The sequence below is a fragment of the Phyllopteryx taeniolatus genome, chromosome 16 (genome assembly GCF_024500385.1).
Source record: "Phyllopteryx taeniolatus isolate TA_2022b chromosome 16, UOR_Ptae_1.2, whole genome shotgun sequence".
NCBI lineage: Eukaryota > Metazoa > Chordata > Actinopteri > Syngnathiformes > Syngnathidae > Phyllopteryx > Phyllopteryx taeniolatus.
In genome coordinates this window covers 3,348,707-3,369,326 of record NC_084517.1, presented here as the reverse complement: position 1 = coordinate 3,369,326, position 20,620 = coordinate 3,348,707, and the positions used below count along the sequence as shown (strand labels likewise).

At 41.9% G+C, this 20,620-nt stretch overlaps 1 protein-coding gene across 3 annotated transcripts in view; it reads right to left on the bottom strand.

The window, feature by feature from the left end:
• gspt1l (G1 to S phase transition 1, like) overlaps positions 1-18,950 on the bottom strand; it is a 34,017-nt gene extending 15,067 nt beyond the window's left edge. Inside the window, exons 1-7 of one of the 3 annotated variants that reach the window (XM_061749798.1) lie at positions 18,491-18,950; positions 17,394-17,438; positions 12,341-12,592; positions 7,467-7,500; positions 7,286-7,363; positions 4,665-4,845; positions 1,858-2,012 (exon numbers count right to left, since the gene is read on the bottom strand). In XM_061749798.1, the coding sequence (XP_061605782.1) occupies positions 1,858-2,012; positions 4,665-4,845; positions 7,286-7,363; positions 7,467-7,500; positions 12,341-12,592; positions 17,394-17,438; positions 18,491-18,683 (938 nt within the window). In that variant the 5' untranslated portion in view covers positions 18,684-18,950. Of the gene's footprint in view, positions 1-1,857; positions 2,013-4,664; positions 4,846-7,285; positions 7,364-7,466; positions 7,501-12,340; positions 12,593-17,393; positions 17,439-18,309; positions 18,433-18,490 lie in introns of those variants that run through there. The other 2 variants (XM_061749800.1, XM_061749799.1) reach the window with 2 other exon arrangements.
• Between the last annotated feature and the right edge of the window lie 1,670 nt (positions 18,951-20,620).

The window sequence follows — 20,620 nt, the reverse complement described above, 5'->3', positions numbered from 1 at the left end:
TCACTTTAACATACTTCCTTGACACAGCTACTTTTTTTATTAGCCAGGGCTTTGGTGCGACCTTGCGGCATCTTGCAGCATTGTTTAAAGAGCACAAAGGCTACGAACAAGTGAATTTTACAGTAAATTGTCGGATAGATTCCACAGAAAAGCATATGAATAGGTGAATTCATGAATAGCGAACCACAAATAGGCAGGGGGTTGGGAGGATACTGTCATGCATAAATTGCAGAAATGAAAAAGTAAATGCAAATTCACATTTGATTTAGAATATCGCCCCTTACTTTCTTTACCCCTGCCATAGATTTATTCAAAGGAAAATGTGACTCCACTGACCAAAGTAGAAATGAAGACTTACTCTTTCCTTGGAATAAAATATATTAAGACTAGGCTTTACACGATCAGGATTTTTGGGGGCGATCACCAATCACAGAGTTTTAAAAAAACGATAACCGATCCGATCACAAGATGGAGGAATGTTTCTATTTAAATGACCTGTTCATTTACTGTATATACTTGTGTATGTAATTGCTCCCAAAAATTATATTTACAATAAATAATGTATCTTTGTTCTTCTATTTATGCCAGTGAGGCATAGTGACAGACAGAACAAATGAATGGTCTTCTATTAGATGGCAGGAAGTAAATACAGTAATTAATGTATTCACTTTTTGTGACATCTGTTTGTTGGTATGCCGTGAGATTTTTCAATTGTAAAATATGTTCCTTGGCTCATAAAGGTTGGAAATCACTGCTCTAGTCAGATCATATATTTTAATCAGTCAGGTCAAACCAACATGACATGACAGAAATAATGGGTGCTAACTTACTGTAATTAAATTACTTTATTTGTAATTAAATTACTTGACCCACACCGAACCTTTAAAGCATGATTCGACAGAATGGCTGCATGTTTACATACAACCGTTCGTGCTACCACTAGCTTGCTAGGCTACATAACGTTTTTTTTGTCTGCTTTCGAGCCGTATCGTATTAAAAGTATGTGAACATACCTAAAGTAAGCCTTAAACGAACGTCCTCTCCTGTCCTGAGCACCGGTGACCACCAACACACGTTTTCCCCCATTTTGTCCTCATAATACAGTCGGCACAATCAACTCTTGTTGTCGTTGCCACGGTAGCGTGTGTATCCGGTCGCATTTGAGTTGACAAGATAAAGCCCAATGATTGTAAAAACGGGATGCGGTGGTATCGGAATACAAGATTTTATTGCAGTAGTCTGAAAAGGCAATCATGAAAGAGCAAATTTGTTTTGTAGTTTGATCCCGGGCATTACGCGATTGGCTGGCAAACAGTTTAGGGTGTACCCCGCCTCCTGCCTGATGACAGCTGGGATAGGCTCCAGCACGCCCGCGACCCTATTGAGGAGAAGCGGCTCAGAAAATGGATGGATGGATGGGCATTACGTGTTGTCTGTCTCAGACGTGTTGTCTATTCCACACCACAGACGTTTTTTTTTTTTTTTAAATAACCATTTTTTTTTAAATAACTAAATAACTATTATTTCCAATAATACGTCAAAAGACAAGGCTAAAAATAAACTAGCTTTTGGATTCAAATATACTGTGCACGATAGCGACGCGAAGTAAATCTCTTTTGCGGAGCCGATCGATCGGCGAATTACGACAAAGCCGATCAGCATAAAAATGCTAATTATCGGCCGATATCAATCAGCCCGATAAAATCTGTGTAAAGTCTAATTAAGACCAGTAAAAAGACAATTGTAAATAAGATTTTCAATTTAACAAAGGAAACTGTTCCTGCCCTACCAACTGTGAGACAACATTGCAAGATTAACACTGTTCATAGTGTTGATCATTATGATCCATCTACCCACCTTTCTAGGCTCCAGTTGACTGTAGCGTCATCCATTTTATTCACCAAAACAATCAGGTGCTTGACACCTGCTGTTTTGGCCAACATGGCGTGCTCCCGTGTCTGTCCACCCTTTTCAAAACCTGTTTCAAACTCGCCTTTCCTGGCAGAGATCACCTGGAGGACAAACATTCGTGTTACAATGTCTAACTGTGCATGTCACAAAACACGAATATACTATTATATATACAGACCCTTTCCAAAAAAAACTTATATAATGGAAAAGTTTATTTCCATAATTCCATTCAAAAAGTTTAACTTTCATAGATTATAGATTCAGGGCCCACAATTTAAACAATGTCAAGTATTTGTTTATTTTTACATAATTTGGGCTTCCAGCTCATGAAACCCACGATATCAGGAATTCAAAAAATTTGAATACTGTGAAGAAATAATTTTCTTCTCAGTTTTTGTAGAAAAAAAAGAAAGAAATTAGGGTCACATAAAATAAAAATATGGTACTTTCAAAACAATTTATTAATCTTCAATACTTGGTTGGGAAACCCTTTGCTTTAAAAACTGCTTCGATGCGTCGTGGCATTGAGGCAATCAGCCTATGGCATTGCCTGGGAGTTATGGAAGCCCAGATTTCCTTGATGCTTGCTGTCAGTTGATCTTTGTTTTTGGGTCTGGTGCCCCTCATTTTCCTCTTGATAATACCACATAGATTCTCAATGGGGTTTATATCCGGCGATTTGGTTGGCGAGTCAAGCACTGTGATGGCATGGGCATCAAACCAGGTTTTGGTGCTTCTGGCGGTATGGGCAGGGGCCAGGTCCTGCTGGAAGATGAAATCTGCATCTCCATACAGATCCTCAGCAGAAGGAACCAAGTCCTCTAAAACATTCTGGTAGACTGTTTCGGTGATCTTGAATTTAAGAAAGCAAGATTTTAATCAGCCGAAAGCTAAGCCGAAAGGCGAAGCTCTCGATTTACCGGTCGATCTACGTTCCTACCTCTACGACCCAGGACACGCTGGAGAGACTACGTCTCTCGGCTGGCCTGGGAACGCCTCAGGATCCCCCCCGGAAGAGATGGATGAAGTGGCTGGGGAAAGGGAAGTCTGGGTGTCCCTGCTAAAGCTACTGCCCCCGCAACCAGACCTCGGATAAGCGGTAGATGCATGGATGGATGGATGGAAGAGTTTAATCAACACCTGCATTGGACATTGTACCCCATATCATTAGTGACTGTGGATATGTCACACTGGACCTCAAGCTGCTTGGGTTCTGTTCTTCACTCGTCTTCCTCCAAACCCCTTGGACCTAGATTTCCAAATGAAAGGCACACTTGACTTTCATGGGAAAAGAGGACCTTGGACCACTGGCCAACAGTTGAGTCCTTCTTCTCCTTGGCCCAGTTGAGACGCTTCCTACGTTGGCTCAGGCGTGGCTTGACCCCAGGAACCCGACAGTTGTAGCCCATCTCCCAGATGCGTCTGAATGTGGGGGGTTTTGAAAGTGTGACTCCTGCCTCATTCCACTCTTTCTGGATCTTTGCTAGATTCTTGAATCCGCTGAAGCCCCCGGTCATCTTTTGCTGGTGCATCTTCGCCTGCCACATGTTGTCCTTCCACTAGACTTTTCATTGATATGCTTGGACACAGCACTCTGTGAACAGCCAGCCTCCTTAGCTATGAACCTTTGTGGCTTACCCATCCTATGGAGGGTATCAATGATGGTCTTCTGGCCAGTTGCCAAGTCTGCAGGCCTCCCCATATTGAAACCAACTGAGACAATTGAACCAAATTGAAGCAATTTAATGACACCTGGGGAAACCTGTGCAGGTGCTTTGTGTTTAGTAGATGATTAATGTGTGACACTCAGTTTAAAACATTTATGGCCTGCAAAATGTGGCCTGATTTCTTCACAGTATTCTAACTTTTTGAATTCCTGATTGTGGGTTTTATGAGCTGGAAGCCCAAATTATGTTTAAAAAAAAAAAAAAACTTTAAATTGTGGGCCCTAAATCTGTCATCGACGGAAGTTTAACTTTTTGTATGGAATTATGGAAATAAATATACTTTTACATGATATTAAATTTTTTTTGGAACGGGTCTGTTTATATACACCCACACATTCAATAGCTGCAGTTCTATTTGTATTATTTTGTTTTATTTGCTTTGATATGGTAGTTACCTTACCAAATCAAATAAAGCTTTCATTTTATACGGTTCGAGATTTGTATTTTTTCACTTTTGGCACAGATTTGGTGTGAAAAAAAATGGTGTTTGAAATGTGTCTGTACAATGCCATCGTAAATTGAGGAAGCACTGTAAAATCAGTTTCTACCTACTCGAGTGCCTATTGTGTTTCTGTACTCCAAGCGACAAAAAAATAAAAATAAAAAAACAAATAAAGTTGAATGCAAATAGGACAGGGATAATGGAAGCTACTGTGCACTTGCTTTTACCACTGGGCTACACTTCCATCAGCACAAAATGTATGTTAGTATAGGTTAGTCAAGTGCAGAATATGGTATGTCCATGTCAACTCGATACTTCTGAAGCAACTTAACGTCACCATTTTGTTTTGGGGGAATTGTGTGTGAAACACACACTGACTCACATTCTGCAGAAATCGACTACGACTGACGTACTAACTAACCATATACCATAAATGCAGACAGAATTTATGTTCAAAGATAAACGTGTTTGAAGAATTAATTTAGTTGGCTTAATGCATTACATCTGACGCGGATGATATGCTTACACCACTTTGTCTGTCTGATCACATGTGCAGTCAATTTTGATTATTTTCCTCTACCCACCAGCACAGCCAGGTCAGCTTGTGATGCACCTCCAATCATGTTCGGCACAAAGCTCTTGTGGCCTGGGGCATCTAAGATGGTAAAGTGCTTTTTGTCTGTTTCAAAGTATGCTCGGCCCACTTCTACCGTCTTGCCTTTGTCCCGCTCCTCTTGATTGGTGTCCAAGGCCCAAGACAGATACCTGAAGAGAGACAATCAAGATGTTATAATCTCCTATTTTTTATGGAAGAGGAGGGATTTATATATTCTAAAATCCATCCATCCATCCATTTTCTTCCGCTTATCCAAGGTCGGGTCGCGGGGGCAGTAGCTTTAGCAGAGAAGCCGATTCTCATCCCAGCCGCTTCACACTCTGCTGCGAACCGCTCTAGTGAGAGTTGGAGATCATGGGCTGATGAAGCCAACAGAACCACATCTCCGCCGAGGGTGAAGAGCTGGTCCACTGTTCCACAGCCAGGATGAAAACCACACTGCTCCTCCTGAATCCAAGATTCGACTTCCCGACGGACCCTCCTCTCCAGCACCCCTGAATAGACCTTACCAGGAAGGCGGAGGAGTGTGATGCCCCTCGTAGTTGGAACACATCCTCTGGTCCCACCACCCCAGTCTGCCAATCCAGAGGCACTGTCACCGATGTCCACGCGATGTTGCAGAAGCATGTCAACCAGGACACCCCTACAACATCCAGAGCCTTTAGGAACTCTGGGTGAATCTCATCCACTCCCGGGACTTGCCACCGAAGAGTTTTTTAACCACCTCGATGACCTCAACCCCAGATATAGGCGAGCCTGCCTCAGAGACCCCAGACTCCGCTTCCTCATGGGAAGGCGTGTCGGTGGAATTGTGGAGGTCTTCAAAGTATTCTCCCCACCAACCCACAACGTCCCGAGTCGAGGTCAGCAGCACCCCATCCCCACTATACACAGTGTTGATGGTGCCCTGCTTCCCTCTCCAGAGATACCAGGTGGTGGACAAGAATTTCCTCGAAGCTGTCCGGAAGTCATTCTCCATGGGCACACCGAACTCCTCCCAGGCCCGAGTTTTTGCCTCAGCAACCACCAAAGCTGCATTTCGCTTGGCCAGCCGGTACCCATCAGCTGCCTTAGGAGTCCCACAGGCCAAAAAGGCCCGATAGGACTCCTTCAGCTTGACAACATCCCTCACCGTTGGTGTCCACCAACGGGTTCGGGGATTGCCGCCACGACAAGCACCAACCCCCTTACGGCCTCAGCCATGGTTGGCCGCCTCAGCAATAGAGCCGCGGAACATGGTCCACTCTGACTCAATGTCCCCCGCCTCCCTCGAGATGTGGATGAAGTTCTGCTAGAGGTGGGAGTTGAAACTCCTTCTGACAGGGGATTCTGCCAGATTTTCCCAGCAGACCCTCACAATACGTTTGGGCCTGCCAGCTCGGACCGGCATCTTCCCCCACCATCAGAGCCAACTCACCACCAGGTGGTGATCAGTTGACAGCTCCGCCCCTCTCTTCACCCGAGTGTCTAAGACATGCGGCCGCAAGTCAGATGACATGACCACAAAGTCGATCATCGAAGTGCGACTTAGGGTGTCCTGGTGCTAAGTGCATGTGTGGACACCCTTATGCTTGAACATGGTGTTTGTTATGGACAATCTGTGGTGAGCACAGAAGTCCAATAACAGAACACCACTCGGGTTCTGATTTGGGTTCCTCCTGATCACGCCCTTCCAGGTCTCACTGTCATTGCCCACGTGAGCATTGCAGTCCCCCAGCAGAACAATGGAGTCCCCAGCGCGAGCACTCTCCAGCACCCCCTCAAACTGTGTATAGGCACAAACAACAGTCAGGACGGAGTTAAACCCAACGTACAGGCGCTGAACCGGGGGGCATTAAGTATACCCACACCTGCTCTGCGCCTCGCACCTTGGGCAACTCCAGAGTGGAAAAGAGTCAAATCCCTCTCAAGAGGACTGGTACCAGAGCCCAAGCCATGTGTGGAGGTGAGCCCGACTACATCTAGTCTGAACTTCTCAACCTCACACACCAGCTCGGGCTCCTTCCCGGCCAGAAAGGTGATATATTCTACGTCCCGAGAGCCAGTTTTTGTAGCCGGGGATCGGATCGTCAAGCTCCCCGCCTACAGCCACCGCCCAGCTCACACTGCACCAGACCCCTATGGCCCCTCCCACAGGTGGTGAGCCCATGGGAAGGGGGGACCCACGTTACCCTTTCGGGCTGTGCCCGGCCGGGCCCCAGGGGTGCAGGCCCAGCCACCAGGCGCTCGCCTGCGAGCCCCACCTCGGGGCCCGGCTCCAGAGTGACCCGCGTCCAGGCAAGGGAAACCTAAATCCATTAATTGTATTAGTTTTTGGAGCCGTGCTTTGTCTAGTCCCTCACCTAGGACCTGTTTGCCATGGGTGACCCTACCAGTGGCGTGAAGCCCCAGACAACTTAGCTCCTAGGATCATTGGGACACACAAACCCCTCCACCACGTTAAGGTGACAGATCAAGGAGTAGTCTAAAATTTGTTTAAAATACATAAGAGGGTGAAATATATTTTAACAATAATTACTTTTAAATTGCTCAGAAGTGAGCATATCTCCATTTTCTAGTTTGAAATAACAGAACAACACATCCACTCACCAGGTTTCTCGGTTCTTCTCCTTTGCTTCTCTCTCATACTTCTCTAAGGTTCTCTTATCTACCATGCCTGTAAGATACCTAATGGTGAGGAAGGGAACAAGAGAAAATATGAGACAAGAGTAATGAGTATTTTCACCCACAGTTAGATGAAATGTACCAAAACAAAACCTGTGCAACTTACATGATTTGTCCGCCAATCGTGGACTTTCCAGCATCTAAAGAGGAAATACAATGGTTATATGTTTTGACAATCACTTGAGTGACTTAAATCCAACATACACTATTGTCAAAGGTATTCGGTCCCCCATCCAAATCGGAATCAGGTGGCCACAGGTGTATAAAATCAAGCACCGAGGCATGCTGTTTTTACAAACATTTGTGAAAGAATGGGTCGCTCTCAGGAGTTCAGTGAATTCTAGCCTAGCAGTGTGATAATATGCCACCTGTGCAACAAGTCCAGTCAGGAAATTTCCTCGCTCCTAAATATTAGGATATTAAATATTCCACAGTCGACTGTATTTTAAGAACGTGGAAGCGTTTGGGAACAACAGCAACTCAGCCACAAAGTGGTATGCCATGTAAACTGACGAAGCAGGGTAAGCGGATGCTGAGGCACATAGTGCCAAGAGGACGCCAACTTTCTGCTGAGTCAATAGCTACACACCTCCAAACTGTGGCCTTCAAGATTACCTCAAGAACAGTGCGCAGAGACATTCATGGAACAGGTTTCCATGGCCGAGCAGCTGCATCCGAGCCATACATCAAGTCCAACGCAAAGCGCCGGATGTAGTGGTGTAAAGCACGCTACCACTGGATTCTAGAGTAGAGGCTGACATTTTTGGGGATTCCCACCGGGTCCTGTGGGTCCCGTGGAACAAGAGTGAATTTCACCTTCAATCACATGATTGGGAAGGAGCGGGAACTACTAAAATTCAAAATGCTGAAGCTCGGGTTCTGACAAGAACAAAGAGGTCAGAGCATATTACTCAAATTCTAAAGTCTTTACACTGGCTTCCAGTTAGCTTTAGAATAGATTTTAAAGTTCTGCTACTGGTCTATAAATCACTAAACGGTTTAGGTCCTGAATACATGAATGAAATGCTAATGGAATATAAACCCTCTAGGTGGCGGAGGCATACGGGAATAAAGTGTACACCTTTCATAACCTCTAGGTGGTGGTGGCTTATTGGAATGAAAGTGTACAGCTTTTTCATAAGCTCTAGATGGCGGCATACATTTATAAAATGTGACTTCCCCCCCCCCCCCCATTTTTCTCTTTACCCATGTGTAATGCGCACTATTGACTTTTGACATTTTTTGGGGGGGGAAATGTGCATTATCCACGACAAATTACAGGACTGCAAATTTTATACTGAGGAAGAAAAATTAAAAAAAAAGAAATTGGGATTTTTTTTTCAAAAATTCAGGATTGGGCTGGATTTTGGTGGGATATTTTTTAAAACGTGGGATTGCGAGGGAGTGGGAGCGATCTCTGTGGGAGTGGGCGGGAGCAAGAGTCAACCTCCACACTCCTGTCAGCCTCTACTCTAGAGCAGGGGAGACATTCTCTGGAGTGACGAATCACACTTCTCCAACTGGCAATCTGACGGAAAGAGTGAGTTTGGCGGTTCCCAGGAGAATGGTACTTGTCTGACTGCACTGGGCCAAGTGTAAAGTTTTGAGGAGGGGGGGGGGGGGGGGGGGGGGATTATGGTGTGGGGTTGTTTTTCACGAGCTGGGCTTGGCCCCTTTCTTCCAGTGAAATGAACTGAATGCTTCAGCATACCACAAGATTTTGGACAATTGCAAGCTCCCAAATTTGTGGGAACAGTTTGATGCTGGCCCCTTCCTATTCCAACATGACTGTGCACCAGGGCACAAAGCAAGGTCCATAAAAACATGCATGACAGAGTCTGGTGTGGATGAACTTGAATGGAATGCACAGAGTCCTGACCCCAACCTGATCGAACACATTTGGGATGAATTAGAGCGATGAACTAGCAAGCTGATAGACAGGCCAACAAGGTGCTAGCTGCCGCTAAACCTACTGCCTTCAAATAAACAGTAAAGACTAGGGATGCACTGGTATCGATGTCAATAACTAATAACTAAGTACTTTATTGGTACAGATACTGGTACAGGTCCAACCCTAGTCAGGAACCCAAATTGTTATTGTTTAGTAATTAGAAAATAGATTACTATAAATAAAAACATGCATTAATTGGAGACTCTAAATTGCCCGTAGGTGTGACTGTGAATGGTTGTTTGTGTGTATGTGCCCTGCGATTGGCTGGCAACCAGTTCAGGGTGTACCCTGCCTCCTGCCCGATGACAGCTGGGATAGGCTCCAGCACGCCCGCGACCCTAGTGAGGAGAAGCGGCTCAGAAAATGGATGGATGGATGTATGGATGAAAATGGAAGATGCATTTGCATTGTGGATTTCTGATTGCAGGGAAAAGACAGGGAGTTTGGACACCAATATTATCAGGACAAAGTAAATATTACTGTATAAGGTTTTATAATTAAATATTTTTTTTATAAATATGTAAATATTTAAAATATAAAATAAATATGCGTACTGTTGCAATCTTTGTCTCATATAGTATAAATACTGTTTACATATTTTAAACATTCTGGTACCCACATAGACAAAAATTCCTGGGGTGGGGGCAAAATCCTACTTCGCAGTTTTTCACCTTTCGCGGGGGGTTCTAGACTGCTAGACGTAATGGCATAATCAAGTATTGGTACTCAGTGTCGGCGAGTACTCAAATGTACAAATGTAAAAAGTGGCATCAGTTTTCACTGTCATCTTTTTGTTGCTTTTGTTTTTTTCACTTCTAATACTTTCATGTTTGGATATGGCATCGCCAGCTAGTGGTGTGTGGTATACATGGTTGCAGGAGACAGTATAGATTTGGCCTTCAGTATAGACTAGGCACTTGTTCATGACGTCATTGTACAACCCCAATTCCAAGGAAGTTGGGACCATGTGTTAAACAAATAAAAACAGAATACAATGATTTGCAAATCATGTTCAACGTCCCAACTTCATTGGAATTGGGGTTGTATATTTGCATTGTAGTAAATAGCCTGTTGTACTGCTTTTATTTAAAATAGGTATGACTGATACCCATTTTAAATGAAGATGTATCAAGATGTTATTTGTGCTCGTTTGTACCATTTTGCACCACAGAGTTCTGATTTTAAGTTTGGAGATCTGTATAATAAAATTACATATTTTTGTTCTTGTTTCTTTTTTCCCCCAATTTAGCTTTGCTTAGGGACTACAGGTATGTGCCCAAAAGTTAAAATATTGAGGGAAAGTCCATTTATTTAAATAAATTGTTTCAAAAATGTGAAACTTGTATGTTATATTAGTTCCCCACACACAAAGTGCAATATGTCAAGCCTTTGTTTCAATTTTGATGACTATGGCAGAAAGACAAAAAAAATTAAAATAAACAAATCCAGTATTTCACAAATATTTTATGTGACCAACAAAAAAGGATATTCAACACAGAAATGTTGGCCTTCTAAAAAGTGGATTAAAGTAATATGGCCTCAGTACTTTGTTGGTCCTTCATTTGCATTAATTACAGTATCAAGGCGGCGTGGCATGGAGGTGATCGGCCTTTGACACAGTTCAGGTGTTACTTACTGTAGCCCAAGTTGCTTTGATATTGGCCCTCAGATTGTCTGCCTTTTAGGGTTTCTGTTCCCCAATCTTCCTCTTGACAATACCCCATAAATTTTCAATGTGGTTGAAGTCAGACGAGTTTGCTGGCTAATCAAGTACTGTAGTTCCATGGCTATTAAACCAGGTATTGGTAGTTTTAGCTTTGTGGGCAGCAAAAAGCATGAAGTGCTCTAAAATTTCCTAGTAGGCAGCTGCGTTGACTGTGGACTTGTTAAGACAATGGACCCACACCAGCAAATGACATGGCTCCCCAAACCATTACTGACGGTGGAAACTTCAGACTGGACTTTAAGCAGCTTGACTTCTGTGCTTCTCCAGTTTTCCTCCAGAATCTGGGACCTTGATTTCCAAATGAAATGCAAAATTTACTTTCATCTGAAAAGAGGACTTGGGACCACTCGGCAACAGACCAGTTCTCTCTCTCCTTAGCCCAATACAGACGCTTCTGACGTTGTTTTGGGTTCAGGAGTGGCTTGACATGGAATTCTACAGCTGTAGCTGTATGTGGCGGTTTTTGATGCACTGACACCAGCCTCAGTCCACTCCTTATAAGCTCCCCCAGATTTCTGAATCGCCATTGCTTGACAATCCTCTCAAGACTGCGGTCATCCCTGTCACATTTGCACTTTTTCTAGCCACATTTTCCCCTTCCGCTTTACACTCTGTTAATGTACTTTGATACAGCGCTCTGTGAGCATCCAGTTTCTTTTGCGATTTCTTTTTGAGACCATTTCTCCTTATGGAGGGTGTCAATGATGGTTTGCTGCACAACCGTCAAGTCAGCAGTCTTCCCCATGATTCTGAAACCTACTAAGCCAGACTGAGACCATTTAAAGGTTGTGAAAAACCTCTGCAAGTGTTTCGCAATAGTTAGCTGACAAGATTTGGACACGGGGAGCCTACAAAGCTGAACTTTGTCGTGATATTCTAATTTTGTGAAATATTGGATGTGTTCATTTTTGCCTTCTGCCATAATCATCCAAATTTAAACAAGGCTTGAAATAGTTCACTTTGTGTGTGGTGAACTAATGTAACATACAAGTTTCAATTTTTGAAACGGTCTTTCCCTCGATATTCAAATTTTTTGGCACATACCTGTATATAACCCATTCAGAAACACTTCAATTGTATACCGTTTACACAAAAATTTATATTACTCTATATACTTTTACCATGAAGGTATTCCATTATTATAGTGATATCAATTTTAAACGCGCAGTCCTATCGCCAGTGTTTGTGCTGACACCTAAGTCGTGCAGTGTGAAAAGGCAGTATAGTCAAGGCTCCACTGTTCTCACAAACAAATGCAGTACATTTGTGACAAATTATGAGCCATGTATTTATTTGCACTGACCTACATGTCCGATGAACACAACATTGATGTGTTCCTTCTTGGGGGCATCTGGCTGCATAGGGGGAACCTTGGGCGCAGGTATTTCCTCTTCCTCTTCCACCATCTCTGACCCCGTCTCCTCAGTTGTTGCTAACACCTCAGGCCCACAGTCGCCACGGCACCCACCTCCTGGCTCTTCCTCGTTTGGTTCAGCTTCTTTCTGGTCCCACGGTTCCTCTGGCGTCATTTCTGTGTCACCATTCTCCAACGGAGCTGCAGAAATATTTCAGACTTATGTGCACATTTTCTTCTCCAAATAATAATTTTACTAAAGTCTAGGGCCTGCAACTAACGACTGCTTTAACAAAACCATTAATCTGAATATTATTGTTTTGCATTAACTGATGAATCAGATAAAAAAATATATATATTTTGTAATTTCCATCCCTTTATTCAAAAACAGGACACCATTTGAAATTGACAAAAGAGAATATGCACAAATATAAATTGATTAAAAATCAGTTACTGGATGGGCCAGCAAGTAAAAACAAATGTTTGCAAAGGTCCGATTAAAGACAAAGATGATCTGTCTGCTTTCATGGAGGACTACAGAAATCTGACAATATTTACTGTTGAGGCTGAAATTCCAGGATTTGGACAATTTGAAATAAAAAAAAGTGCTCTAAACGAATTGATTATCAAAATATTTGTTGATTAATTTGATAATTAGTTGTAGATCAATTTGATAACTGATTAGTTATCGATTAATTGTTGCACCTCTACACACACGTTTTTCAAATATACAGTGTGTATAACATTTCAGTTAAATGACACCAATTCAGATGTGAAATACTGTTTCTTAATGTTCTGCAGCATATAAAGCAACCTCAACAATTAACTGTATTTAGCATGTGGGCAGCAATAACTACTACTGCATTTTTATAAAATTGTTAAAAATGTTATATTTCACTATGTCTGGCATCAGTTTAAGAAAACACAGCACATTGGGCTAAGTTCAATTCACCAAGTCAACTTTTCATACCACCCAAACATTCATTTTGCAAATAGTTAATAAAATAAAATAAAAACTAAACCTACTTCTTCACTCACAGAGCAGACAGGCTCCACTACTATTTAACTCTTTCAATTGTATGTTTGCAAGGGGTTGGCTGCTGGAAGATTGTCGGCTATTGTTTATCAGTCTTACTTAATTAGGAAGGAAAAAACAATGGTGGTGGCCCAAGTCTTCCATCGACGTAAAAGCCATTTACCATTTTCCCCACAAACACACAAGACATTGGCGGCACGGTTGCTAACTGCTTAGCACATTTGTCTGACAGCCCCTGTGTGGAGTTTGCATCTTCTCCCCACGCCTGCATGGGTTTTCTTCGGGTATAGACATTTGGGTTTCAGATCAAAAGATGAATTATGAGTGTTCAGAATTCTAACTTTTATTTCATTGTATTTACATCTTGACGTGTTAACCAAGGCGGCACGGTGCTCGACTGGTTAGCACATCTGCCTCACAGTTCTGAGGACTGGGGTTCAAATCCCGGCCTCGCCTGTGTGGAGGGAATCTCAACCCTCTAAAAAGTGGATTTAACCAATCTATTACAAAAAAATTGTGAATGGTTATTACCAATTAAAACAATTTAAAGCAACAAGGTGGAGATAGTTACTTGGCATAAATCAATGCAGAGTTCAATAGCCAATCTAGCCCACCTTCTAGACTCAGTATCTATACTAGGGTTGGGAATGATAAACCGATGCGACCGGACATCCGTTCGTAAAGGCGAGATACACGACTTTATCAGTAGCAGACTCCGATATAGATACAAAATCCGCCAGGAATCCATAGATTTGTCAGCTGTAGCGCTGCGGACTGGATACCGCGAGCCTGGGAATCGGTTGCCTGAAGGTTTATGGTTTTCATCTCGTAAAACAAGCACGAGAGATCTCGCGGTCCTCGGCAGGTAACGTTATGTTTACAACCAAACGCAGCAGTGGTGGATATTAGCGACACGACAAGCTTAACTACATTTCTGCGCAGCGTCACTATTTCAACATCAAATAGCTTTTCAGTCGTTAAGCTACTTTCGTGGTCACGCCGATAGCAAAGTAGCGTTACCCCAAGAGTTGTAAACATTCAATCCGACGTCACGTTATGTACTTTATCTCAAGTCCGCCGTTGACACCGGGGCCGGCGCCGAAATGTGCGCCACAGATTGTACACAAGTACATCTTGCCAATTTCCTTGGGCTGTAACTCAGCAAACTAATGCTTCTTCTCGAGTCCTCGCGGCCCACTTATACGTTTGTGTTGGTACTGTGTGACCGTAATAAGAAACTACCGGGAGGACACAAAGCCAGGTATGTTCCGAAACTGCCACAACATTGGCCAGCTAGTCATCACGACTTAAATGTTCAAAAAGTCAGTCAGCGCATGTGTGCAATGGCGGTCCTAGCTTGAAAGGGACGGTGTGCGAGACCACCCTTGGCTCTTTAAATATTGTTTGTGCAAAGTTTGTGGAGAGAAAATCTTAAAAATTAATAGTTGTATTGTTGTGGTCCATTTAAATAAAAAAATTTTGCAGTGCCATAAAGCAACAATGCTCATGGTTAAGTGGTCTTTTACTGTACATGGAGACATGTACAGATGAAAGGCATGAAAAAGTTGACCCAAAAAAAAAAAACATTGTAAGGGGGAGTCTGGGGGGGATCGCAAGGCCCCCGCGGAGAATTATTATTTTAACATAAATTATGCAATCTAGAAGAATCTGAAGAGTACAATAAGGCAAAATATATTTATTTACACCACTCAACAACATTTTGACGTACAAATTTAAGATTATAATTAAATTTGCCTCATTTCTTTGCTTTTTTGTTATCCAATTTGAGCCAGGCCCACAATGACCTGCACCTGATGCCTGCTTCAAGCTGTTCCACATGAATAGCATCCTCCTCTTTAAGCACTCTCATTCTGGAAAAGAATTGACTAAAATCAGTCTGTTACACTTAATTTTTCACTCTTAAAAACTTCAAAGGCTAGTCCCACAAGCATACTCCAGGAAAATATTAAAAACAATATTTTTCAGTTTTTATTGGCTATTTCTGTATTTGAAGTTGGTTCATTCTGTGTTGTGACATTATCCCTAACATCGCTCTGTTGGTTCATACATTTAACACATCCGTAAAATCATTAGATAATTGTAGGCGCGTTTCCTCATTAATACAAGATGTACAAGACTTGTCGTCTTGTGCTACGTGTGCTTTGCGGTTCTGCGGGGACCACAACCCGTAGCACCTCAACGCGAAAATGCAAAAGACCAGTGTAACAAATACGACAAGGGCTGATCTGATGAGCAAAAATGTTGCTTAAACCTGAGAGTAGCAATAGAGGATGCCCGCTGAACAGCGTCCGATGCGGAAGTCGAAGTCTCGCGCACTAATTTATAAATAAAAGTAGCGAGCGACATTTAGCTTATTGTCACAGAGTACAAGTACAGTTACTTAACTGCAGAAGCAGCGGAAGTTTTTTTCTGGTCTCGTCGACTCGTGTGACTTACCCAAACCAGGTCCCGAGCACACACGCGGAACCTCAGGCCGCATATTAGTCCGCCGCGGTGTAATATTCACAATTAAATCTGTGTGTGGATGGTGAACGTGTGGAATGTATCTAGCTGCCAGCGTCCAACGAATACGAAACAGCCTATGACGTCAGCGACTGAAACCCCCCCTTAAATTCTTAAATTTTCGCCAGAATGGACGGGGCGCCATATGTGTGCAGAGTTCCAAATCTATAAATGTTGTGTGATGAGCGCTACGCTTGACTGACTGGGAGCATTTCCTGCCGACACGCTGCTTATATAGAGGAAGGTGGACGTGACTGAGGACAGCATGCGGAAGGGGGAAGGGTGAGCGTGAAGGAGGACGCTAAAGGCACGCCCCCAGTAGGTATATAGTTCCGGTATGTGTCTGCTTGCACGGCTGTTCGAGCTTTCGTAAAAGCCGGCATCACTTCAGACGAGCCGCACGGCAACGAGACAGACTCCGACAATGACGAGAGGGAACCTGGCGTGTTTGATTTAGAACTTGCCCAGCTGTTCATTTCAGATACAGAACATGAGGACTTTGATGGATTTGTGGATGAGGATTGATCAAAAAAATAACGTGAGTACATTGTTGAATACTTCCAATAAAGTACGACCGAACTCAGTTTTGCTCCCGCTGCCTTTTTAAAAACATTGTTTTAGCGTGCATCCATGCTACCGTATGTTTTAAGATAGCGTATGTTTTACCATGCCTGCGCCCAATAATATGGTGCGCCTTATGTATGTGTTAAAATACAGAAACAGACCCCGGAACTGAGACTGCGCCTTTTCATATGGTGCACCTTATGGTCATGAAAATACATTTTTAGTTCAAAACGGGGAATTTCGCCGAAAGGCGACTGATTTGCATGTATGTACATGTTTTTAAAATAAGGTTAGACAAATGTAATTTTATAGAATTGGATTAAGTCAAGGTTCTTTATGATTAGCACATGTGCAAATGTTAACTATCACATTTTTTCTGCCTCCGAATCAAATCGAGAATCGTATCGCTCACATACTGAATCAAATCGTATCGAATCGTTCCGCCCAAAAACATGTTTTTTTTTTTTAAATTGAATCGCTACCCATGTATCTAGATATGTATCGAATTGGCCTCGTTCCAGAGATTCCAAGCCCCTAATCTATACATTCTGTTGTCTGTTACCTATGACTCAACTACTTCTGCTTTAAGTAACTGAAAACTGGTGCATTGAAAGTGTTTGAAATTTTTAAACAACCTCCAAGAAGCTGAGGCTCACCTACAATTTAAGTAGTTTGTAGACAAGTAGTAGATCACATTCAAAGAGGGGCTCTTCACATAAAACTGAAACTTATGTAAATGCATTTCAGTAATTTGGCACAACAGTCATTACAGGACTTACTATAAGACTGCCTGTAAAGTATTGAACAACAAATGAAAATAGATCTCACTGCTGGAATGCTCGATGGCACACACACTTAAGACACTGAGGCCATACATACCAGCGCTTTCTGTCACCTCCATGGTGGCTATTTTTTCAACAGCAACTGAAAAACAACATGCTTTGTTATTCCAAAACCAGAAGTGACGAATTCAGGTATTGTTTAATCTCCATCATTCAGATATTACCATACCATACTGTATGCACAACTGTTTTGTTGCCAAAGTGAGGGTCGCAAGTCATTGTTTAATGTCAAGAAGGCATACAATTCATTGTAAATGGCTTTTGATTCAGGTTTGTCATAATACAGTGGTATCTGCTTTATTATTTATCATTAGTCTATGTAAAGTATATAAATGTTAAGCCACTGTATTGGTTTTAAGCTTGGGCCCAATGGGACACACATATCCAATTTAGAGCTTGAGCTGAAAGTTTTGAAAAAACAGTTAAGTTTATTATTAAACGTCCTGCTAAATAAAACAGAAAAGTGAGTGTGTCATGTAACCAGCTACCCGTTACAACACCATATAATATTGTATTGTGTCGACCATTGCGTCCTTAGCGCTTGTAGTGTTGTTTACGCCTGGAAACGGGCCTTGACAAAGAGTTCAATGAATCATAATATCCACGTCACACCACACTAAGGTCAACACGTAAGAGTCCAAGTAGGTTAGCTTTACCAAAGTGATTCAATGCGTTTATAACTGTTAAATATGACAACAGTTCCAAATTTCCTTCAATAACATTCCTCTTCCAATAACGTGTACCGTTTGGAGAAATAACGGTTTATACGCCACAATAAGTAAAACAGGGCGGTACAAGAGTTCAGCACACTATCGTGAAACCACACGCTACGTTAGCATTCACAGCTAACACGCTAATGCCGGTTGGGATACACCAGGCATTTAACACATACAGAAAAGTGATACAATTCCATAACACGAGGATCCAACCATAACCTGAACATACACTCTCACCGATGTTTTCATTTCAGCGCAATACACGTCCAATTATAGAATAAAAGTAGACCGTGCAGTAGTTCTAAAACACGAACGCGCGCGTGTGTAGAGTCGCTCGAGTTAGCACCTGCACAGTCGTGCTCACGTTAACGACTAGCATGTCGCTAATGTTGCTACCCAACGTGACAAGACGGCTTACCCATTGAATCGAGATTTTCAGAGTGTGCTTTCATGGCAAACGTCGGGACAAATTCGGCGGCGTTCACATTGGGAACAAATGGTTTAGCGTTCACATTTAAGCTTGTGAAAGCAGATTCAAGCTGCCCGTCGATTGTGGCCTCCCCATCGTCCTCTTGTTCCCAAGAATCAGGGGCAGTGTCTCTCGAGTCCATCGTGGGTTTTGAATTTTTCACTATAGTGAGATTTGAGCAACGCCGTTCTTGGGCTACGTTAAGTGTCCACCCAAATCCCGGTGTTCAGGCCACACCTTGGAATGATAGAGAGCGTCCCAACTCGAGGAGGAATGTTTTCAACCCGACCTAGGTGAAATATAGCGGCCGGTTTCTATCGGTGGAGACGCCAAAGAGGATATTCGACTCAGCACTCCCAGAGACAGTCCGCGTGAGCTCATGCGTCCCTTCAACCGGACGTGCTGTCCGCAATGACACATGGGATATGAAGTCTGAAAAGATACAAGAAACTAGCTTTTCGTGACTCGTGAAACCAATAAAACTACATTTCCCATTTACTCCTATGATACTTCTCAGCATAAACAGCGCCGGTCCTTTAAATATAGTTTTTTTTCTTTTTTTTGTTGGGTGATTAAACTAGTTTGAAATGTTCTCATGACGGTTTTAACAAAAAAAAGTAAAATAAAAAATGTAATGTCTGGGTTCGAAACACTGATGTGTCGGGTGACCCTAAATTGTTTTCCTAATTCATAAATCATTTGCATGTAACCAAGTTTAACAATTAATAACAAAATCTACCTAAATACCAACTTATTTTTTTAAATGAATAAAATTATTATTATACATCTTCATTATGGTATATTTTAAACATGTCAAAATGAATCTGTGATAAAAGGTGCTTTTAGGAAGTATTGCTTAAAGTCTCCCCCTCCATTTATCCAGCTATATAAGAACTCAAGACAAGTGTGGTTTCCATCTGGTATTTTTATTCTACTATTCTTTAGTAAATCTTTGCTATAAAAAAGTAAGCAGGAGATTATTATTAGTTATATATTTTGACTTTCTATATTTTTAAGTGCATTCAAAATGCAACATTTGATTTTTATTAGTTATTTGGACCCTCTTGACATAATTGCCAGTAGAGCAAATTTCTTCTACCAGACATTTTTTTTTTTTAGAACTGTTAAAATAAACATGACACGGAGTGACATTTTTGAAAGAAAGGCACTCAACCTCCTGATAAATCAAACAGTATCCTTTAAAACTTTAATTTGCGAGCAAAACAATATTTAAAGTTCAAGTACCACAACTGTGGGCCTGTCACTGAGTGGACGATCAAATTACATTAAACATTTCTGTTTTTGCAGTATTTGATGCATATTTGAATAGTCCTTTAAATGACCCACATCATTTAATCTACGTTCAAAATAAATCTTTCTAAAAAAAACAATTTGGTTTATATGTTCAGCGCATTATGGAGAGCAAATTTCATGTCAGTGTCACAGAGTGACAGGTCTATCAGGGACAGATTGTGCATTACACGATTCAAGGTGGCAGTAGATCACACCAGCTGATTAGTGGATGTTTCAAGTGCACAATTTACAAGTAAAAGTCTGCCAATTAAATTACGGAATGGGTTATCCAAGACCATAATGACCAAAAATATGTTGGTGGGACATGTCATGGTGTGACATTTCATTTAGAAAACATTATTTCCAAAGAGCAGACAGGAAAATTGTTTGTGTGTGTGTGTGTGTGTGTGAGAGAGAAAAAACGTGGTTAGCATTAAGTATGACTATTATTTAATGCTAAATTAACAAAAGTATGTTTTATTTTAAAAGAGGTAAGGACCTGGGTCACCTGTGGCCACTAAAAATGTAAACCCTCATTTGATAATTACAAATGTTGATCGTCCGAAATACCTTGTACTGTACAGTATTTAAATAGTAGGGAGATTGTAAATTGGTGAGACTGCATTCGGTGAAAGTGGAAATTATAGTCAATAAGGCCATTTTTCAACAAAATGTGAGTTCCAAATACTAGGTAAATTCAAATTCAAAATTAATGTACCTATATAGTAACTGAAAGGAGTATTTGGGAGAGTTTCATTATTATATATTCCCAATAAGACAACATTA